This window comes from Chiloscyllium plagiosum, chromosome 36 (assembly GCF_004010195.1).
Source record: "Chiloscyllium plagiosum isolate BGI_BamShark_2017 chromosome 36, ASM401019v2, whole genome shotgun sequence".
NCBI classification, from domain to species: domain Eukaryota; kingdom Metazoa; phylum Chordata; class Chondrichthyes; order Orectolobiformes; family Hemiscylliidae; genus Chiloscyllium; species Chiloscyllium plagiosum.
The window spans coordinates 9,278,624-9,285,919 of record NC_057745.1 but is presented as its reverse complement, the minus strand read 5'-3'; the positions used below and the strand labels follow the sequence as shown (position 1 = coordinate 9,285,919).

Here is a 7,296-nt window from a genome sequence, read left to right as displayed (position 1 = left end):
GGCCCAACAAGTCCACACCGACCCGCCGAAGCGAAACCCACCCATACCCCTACATTTACCCCCCGCCGAAGCGAAACCCACCCATACCCCTACATTTACCCCCCGCCGAAGCGAAACCCACCCATACCCCTACATTTACCCCCCGCCGAAGCGAAACCCACCCATACCCCTACATTTACCCCCCGCCGAAGCGAAACCCACCCATACCCCTACATTTACCCCCCGCCGAAGCGAAACCCACCCATACCCCTACATTTACCCCTTACCTAACACTACGGGCAATTTAGCGTGGCCAATTCACCTGACCCTGCACATCTTTTGGACTGTGGGAGGAAACCGGAGCACCCGGAGGAAACCCACGCAGACACGGGGAGAACGTGCAAACTCCACACAGTCAGTCGCCTGAGGCGGGAATTGAACCCGGGTCTCAGGCGCTGTGAGGCAGCAGTGCTAACCACTGTGCCACCGTGCCGCCCACTAGTGAATATAGTGAAGGTGGTGTTTGGTATGCTTTCCTTTATTGGTCAGATTATTGAGTACAGGAGTTGGGAGGTCATGTTGCGGCTGTACAGGACATTGGTTTGGCCACTGTTGGAATATTGCGTGCAATTCTGGTCTCCTTCCTATTGCAAAGATGTTGTGAAACTTGAAAGGGTTCAGAAAAGATTTACAAGGATGTTGCCAGGGTTGGAGGATCTGAGCTATAGGGAGAGGCTGAACAGGCTGGGGCTGTTTTACCTGGAGCGCCGGAGGCTGAGGTGTGACCTTACAGAGGTTTACAAAATTATGAAGGTCATGGATAGGATAAATAGGCAAAGTCTTTTCCCTGGGGTTGGGGAGTCCAGAACTAGACGGCATAGGTTTAGGGTGAGAGGGGAAAGATATAAAAGAGACATAAGGGGCAACTTTTTCACAGACGGTGGTAAGTGTATGGAATGAGCTGCCAACGGATGTGGTGGAGGCTGGTATAATTGCAACATTTAAGAGGCATTTGGATGGGTATATGAATAGGAAGGGATTGGAGGGATATGGGCTGAGTGCTGGCAGGTGGGCCTAGATTGGGTTGGAATATCTGGTCCGCATGGACGGGTTGGATGAAGGGTCTGTTTCCATGCTGTACATCTCTGACTCTATAAATACAGAGGAACCTCAATTAGCTGAACAACACAGGCGGGAAGTATTTTGTTCGGGTAATCAAATGCCTGATAATGATTTAGTCAAGCGTTGTGATATCGCTATCTTGTCCGAAAAATCCGAAATTCGGATAAATGCAAATTAGGCATGGACTGTTGCAACAAGTCAGTTGGATGGACCAAATGTTAACATTATATTTTATATCTTGACAAAACATCCATTGAACTTACCACTACTGAGACAGAAATATCTGTACAATCAGGAGACACTAGACAGAACATCTATTAATCATTCCTGATGAAGGGCTTTTACCCAAAACATTGATTGCTCCTCAGATGCTGCCTGACCTGCTCTAATCTAGAACATCTAGCTCAGTTCTAGTACCCAAAGTAACAAAGCTACTTTACTGCTAAATAAAGGAAAGGAATGGGACTTGCAATGCAAGTGTTGATACAGAATTAGTTGCCTTGCATAATCCTTGTTTTATTCCATCTTCAAATTTTTTTTGAGGACAATTACAAAGGATCTTATATCTAATTGAAAAAGAAATCTAGGAGTAAAGGCTCAGAAAGAGAAAGGGAGAACAACAACAGAAATTGTATCTTAAATTACTGCACTTTTCAGATACACAGAACAAACACTAAAATTGCAAATACCACAAATCTGAGGAATGTTAATCTGAATTGAGCAGACTATAAATCTGCAATACTCCAACGATTAAAAAAAATTACTTTGGATCCTCCTATCTGCACTATCTTAATACACTTTGTCATTCCTATTGTTACATTTACGATTTTTATAACATAATACTGCTTTAGGGCTGTTGTTTTAATTTTCGATCTTTGAAGGGAATAAGTTATCAGTTCTGAAGTCTGCTCAACAGTTAAGCCTGTGAGTGGTTTGACTGCTAAAGATCAAAAGGAGATTCAGATTGCTTTGCTGGGACAGTATCCACATTCAGATTCAATGGCAAAAATTTAGAGTTTCTTAAATTATGAGGAGACCTCAAGTTTCCCAATGCTCCAGAATGTTCTTATACGCATTGGATTTGATCCAATTTACCTCTTCCCTTTAGAAGTGAAGACAGTTAAATAACAATTCTACCCGAATCCATGTTAATACGATTCACACGGTAATGGGGAAGAGGGTACCGGAACACATTTTAAAATCGGGTTATAAACTGCCATTATAATAAATGAACATCACAGTTCAAAAGATTTCTGTGCACAGAGAGAAAAGGCTCCTTGGTTATGTGTTTATCATAACCAGGTGCAGGAGAAAGACTGCCTATAGTTGAAGATGCACGTTCTGTAATGTTCTGAGGAGTCAGGGAGATTTGCTCTGGCATGGCCAGGCAGAAGAATAATCAGAACAAGAGTCATGTGAACAGGTGGAATGAAGGAACCCATTAGAAGTTGAAGCAACTGCTCAGATGACTGCAAATCTGTGGAGAGTAAGAATACAAGAGGAATGAGCCAAAAGGTCTGGGTTCAACAACGACTTGTTCCAAAGACAGATCCTCATGTCTGAAACAGGTTGATTAAAAATATCTACAAGGGAAATGCCACTTACTGCAGTTAAAATATGAACTACAGAAAAAAATATGCTCAGTCAAGTGCAATGTCATTTGTTACAGTAAAAATGCTTTAAAATGTGAAATCTTGATGAGTCATTGTTTTGGTTAATAAGTGGAATATTGAATTTTTAAAAGTAGTTATCAATTTCAGATATATTGGAATAAAATGCTTCCACAACACATTATATGCCAGAACTTTCAATTGTGAAACACTTCACTAGTCTTAGCTCCCTCTATCAGCTTGCTCAACATCCAAACACCCGGTCACTTTCCAACCAGGAATTTTCTATTCTACTCAATCTCAGAGCATCCAATAAAATGTTTGGCTTTCTGCAAGGTTTTGCAAAAAAAAAGCAAAACGTACCTGTAATAAACATAAAACCAAATGTGAAATGCAAAAGTAATGTACATTTTCTCTGCTGGCCAGTTAATTTATAATCAAAACAAAGGTTTCAAAAGAATCATTGTCTGTCATTTTTGCCACCAGCCTGATGTCACCACCAAACACATTTTCCTCTCCTCTGTCAACACTGCCATTCCTCTGTTACACTCTGGTCCACCAAACTATCACCCTCAACCTCCCATAGCGATTGAACACTTGCTCTTTCACCTCCTCCCTCGTTACAATCCATGGCTTAAAAACATGGAGGTAAAGCAACATTTACTTCTGCTTCTTTCAAATCTAGTTTATTGCACTGATTACCCACAATATGATCTCCTCTTCACAAGGAGATCAAATGCAGAATACCTCCACTTAGTCCACAAACATGACCAGAACTTCTGATATCTTTTCATTTTCAATATATCACCTTGCTCCCATACTTATGCTTCTGTCCTAGTTGTCCTGTTGTGTTTCTCTGTGAAGACAAACTCAAGCAGAAGGAACATCATTTCATTTTCTGTTCAGATACTTTACATACTTCTGAACTCAACATTTAATTCAACTTCAGATCAAAACTGTATCGTGTATTTGATTCACACCTGCTCAGAGAGAGTCTGGTTTTCTTGGCTTTGCTTTCAGCAGAACCGACCTATGTTCTGCAATTAACATCTATTATGAACCTCTTCCTCCTCTATGACTAGTACCACTCACTTTACCTTTTGTTTTGACATTTGTGATCTCTAATCTCTTGTTGCCGTCTAAGTTTCTCTCACCTTTTCATCAGTTTCACTTGCTTCTCCCCATCTTTCTCTACTGAATAAACCTAGTCACTTCTCTCTTTTGTTCTGAATAAAACTCATATTAAACCTGAAACATCAATGTTTTCTCCTTCCACAGATGCTGCGAAACTTGCTCAGCTTTCCCAGCATTTTACTTTTATTCAAGTTAATTTATAACTTCAGTGTTCTTATCTGAGGTTCTATTGCAATATCTAATCAGTAGTGTAAAGTCTTTAATTTAGTCCTAAGTGTCTAAGACTCGCTGACGCTAAATATACTGTCTTTAACTACAGTTCTTTGATTTACCAAAAACTTTGAATGCCAAGCATTGCTCATTTTTGATTACAGACAGCAATTTTATTTACGGGCTAAGAAGTAATGTTAAAAAATTGATCCAACACAACATAGGAGTTCTGGTAGACCAATTAACTAGAACTTACGAATTTGCAACTTATGAATCTTCATAACTTGCTGAATGAGCCTTTTAAACAACTAACTGATAAAGTCTGGAAAAATTGATGTTTAAAGTATTACAATTTAGAGCAAGCAGTCGTTCGAATTTAACAGTTTACATAAATTTGGATTCCTATGAAAAATACATATTTTAAACGTTTGTTTCTTTTCCCCCTCCTCCTAAAAGGAAATACGTTGTAATTCCAGAGTGCTGGAAGCCACATGGTTCTTTCTATTCATTATGACTGGCCTTAAATACAAGTGTAAACTTGCTATTCAACAGTGTAGAGCACCAAAGCGAGCCCTGATCTTTTACTTACCTGGTATCTTCAGAGTCCTGTCATACAAGAGGCTTGTTTTGTTTTCTTAAATTCTTAGTTATTCAGTTATAGCCAGGAAATCACTTGCAGAGGCTTATTTTCTCATTCACCATTTGGTCTAGTGTTTTTCCAAAGATCTATTCTTGGCTCCCTGCTGTTTCTCAAATACATGTTGCTTCTCCTCATAACATCATCCAAAAATAAATAGCTTCCACATGTCTGCTGATGACACCCAGTTCTACCTTATCATCAACTTTGTACACCCCTCCACTGCTTTTCAAATTGCCAAGACCTCCTGTCTGAAATGCAGTAATAATAAAATGTTTACTTAAACTAAATTTTGGAAAGATCAAAGCCATTGGCTTTAGTGTCTTTTACAATTTGTTTCTTAGTTACGAATTCTACCCCTTCGTCAGCAACAGGGCAAGGCTGAAACAGATTGTTCATAATCTTAGTTCCTAACGGACTGCCAGAAGAGCTTCTGGATCCATGCTGCCACTTCAACAACTTATTTCCATCTCTGTAAACTGGCAAATAAGCCCCATCTCCTCCAAACATTCACCAGCGCCCGATCCCAAGTCACATTTTACCCTCCATAAACTCAATCCAAAATATTGCTACCCATATTCTAATACTGCCCATTACCCTATGCTAACTGACCTACACAGTCTTCCAGCCAATCAATATCTTGAGTTTAAAATTTTTATTTAAGAATACTTCTATGGCTTCATTCCTTCTCATCAGCAAGTTCCTCCAGCTTTGCAGGTCTCCAAAATACCTGCCCATCACTTTGAATTCTGGCTTCTTAAGCACCCCAATTTTAATTCCTCAAATCACTGTTGCTATTCCTTTAGGTGACATAGCCTAAGACCTTGAATTTCCCCTCTAAATCTCCAACTCTTTCCTCCAAGATACTTCTTAAAACCTAACGTCTTGGTGGGCTTTTGGTCATGTGACCCAATATCTCATCTGATTTGATGCCAAATTTCATTCAATAACTGTACAATCACTTTTTTAAAAAGAAAATCACTCATAGAACGTGGGTTTATATACCCAGAGAGCAAGTGAGATTGATTGCCATGGTGATATTAAAACTCATATCCCTAGAACATTAACCTGGAGTTCTGAATGACCATTACACTTTTGTGCTCTCTAAGTCAATGGTCAGAGATTAAATGCTACTTTGGCTGAACATTTGACATAGTAAACATTTGGTTTAGTACCACACCATATTGAATATTTAGCTTTGCTGAATCAATTTAACACTTCAAACTAGATTTTTTGCAATAAAGAAATGAATAGATATATATTTCATTTTGAAAAACTCACCGCAGTGCACTATAGCCTTGGCAGACACTAATGCAACAAAGAACCTTCTCTTGATTGGCTCGATTCTCTCCAAGATATTTGCAAACAATGTTTCCACCAAGACTAAAACCCACAACCACCAGCTGGGTCTGAGGAAAGGTTTTCTTTATGTAATTTACCATGGCACCAAACTCCCACGTACAACCTATAAAAAAAAATTCAGTTAATTTTCAAAGCACCAAAATAATTGAAAGAAGAGCAGATTTTAAAGTAATTTGTATGAACATTTAAACTCCTATTCATTCTATTCCACCTCAGTTATTTTATAGATTCTGCTAGCTGCACACTGTGCAATTTAGAAACTTAAACGGTATTCTGAAGTTTAGAAACATAATTCAAGGAAACCCATTCACTGTCAGTTATAATACTATTCAACTTGGGAATTCGCTTTTTTCAGGGGATTTTGGCTCTGCTTATTACAGATGACCAATAAATAAACTCATACCATCAGCAGCATTTGTTCAATCTTTCAACATTGTTCTAATATTGGAAGCCACACAGAATGCCCCAGTTTGCAGACCAGCTCTTACCACATTATTCTTGAGCAAATATTTTCCCTGTTAGTAATGGCATTCAAAGAGTTATTGCTCAAGATTGAAGCCTGTGCTGCTGATAAAGGGCAGATCCAAAGTTTAGGAGAAAGTGAGGACTGCAGATACTGGAGCTCAGAGTCAAGACTGTAGTGGTGGAAATGCACAGCAGGTCAGGCAGCATCCAAGGAGCAGGAGAATCGACATTGAGCATAAGCTCTTCATCAGGTCTGAGACTTGTGGGTCAGGGATGAGAGATAAATGGGTGGGGGTGGGGTTCAGGAGCAGGTAGCTGAAGGTGGGGGAGAAGGCGATAGCTCAGACAGGGGAATGATCTTTCTATAGTAATGTACACACAGTAATTAGCCACAGTCCACCATAAGTAATTGTTTTCTTGGTTAGATAGGGAAAAGTGACATGCGGCTGAGGGGGTACCACTATGCATCGAGCACAAGCAAATAAAGGAGGTGGTTGTCCATGAACTATCATAACTGACCAAAGATGGAGGATGGGAAAAATTTCTGGCTGTAAGAGCTGCTCCTTTTTGTTTTTAAAAAGAGGTATTTTAGGTGCTGGAGGTGATTTCCTTGAACTCCAGGAGCAGCAATTACTGTTTGATATACTGTTGCATTGTTTTGGAACTTTGGAAAAAAAAGTCAAAACAACAGCAGTTTTAAAAAGGAGAAAACCAGACAAAGGAAGTACATGGTGAGGACAGTGCAGGGGAGAGAGGGGGAGGGGGAAGAGAAGAGGG

General features: G+C 39.7%; 1 protein-coding gene across 3 annotated transcripts in view; it reads right to left on the bottom strand.

Annotated features, from left to right (window-relative positions):
- The window catches only part of LOC122540931 (monoacylglycerol lipase ABHD2-like), a 96,360-nt gene that overhangs the window by 29,195 nt on the left and 59,869 nt on the right, over positions 1-7,296 (bottom strand). For all 3 annotated transcript variants that reach the window (XM_043677250.1, XM_043677248.1, XM_043677249.1), the window contains exon 5: positions 5,974-6,157. In XM_043677250.1, the coding sequence (XP_043533185.1) occupies positions 5,974-6,157 (184 nt within the window). The remainder of the gene's footprint in view (positions 1-5,973; positions 6,158-7,296) is intronic.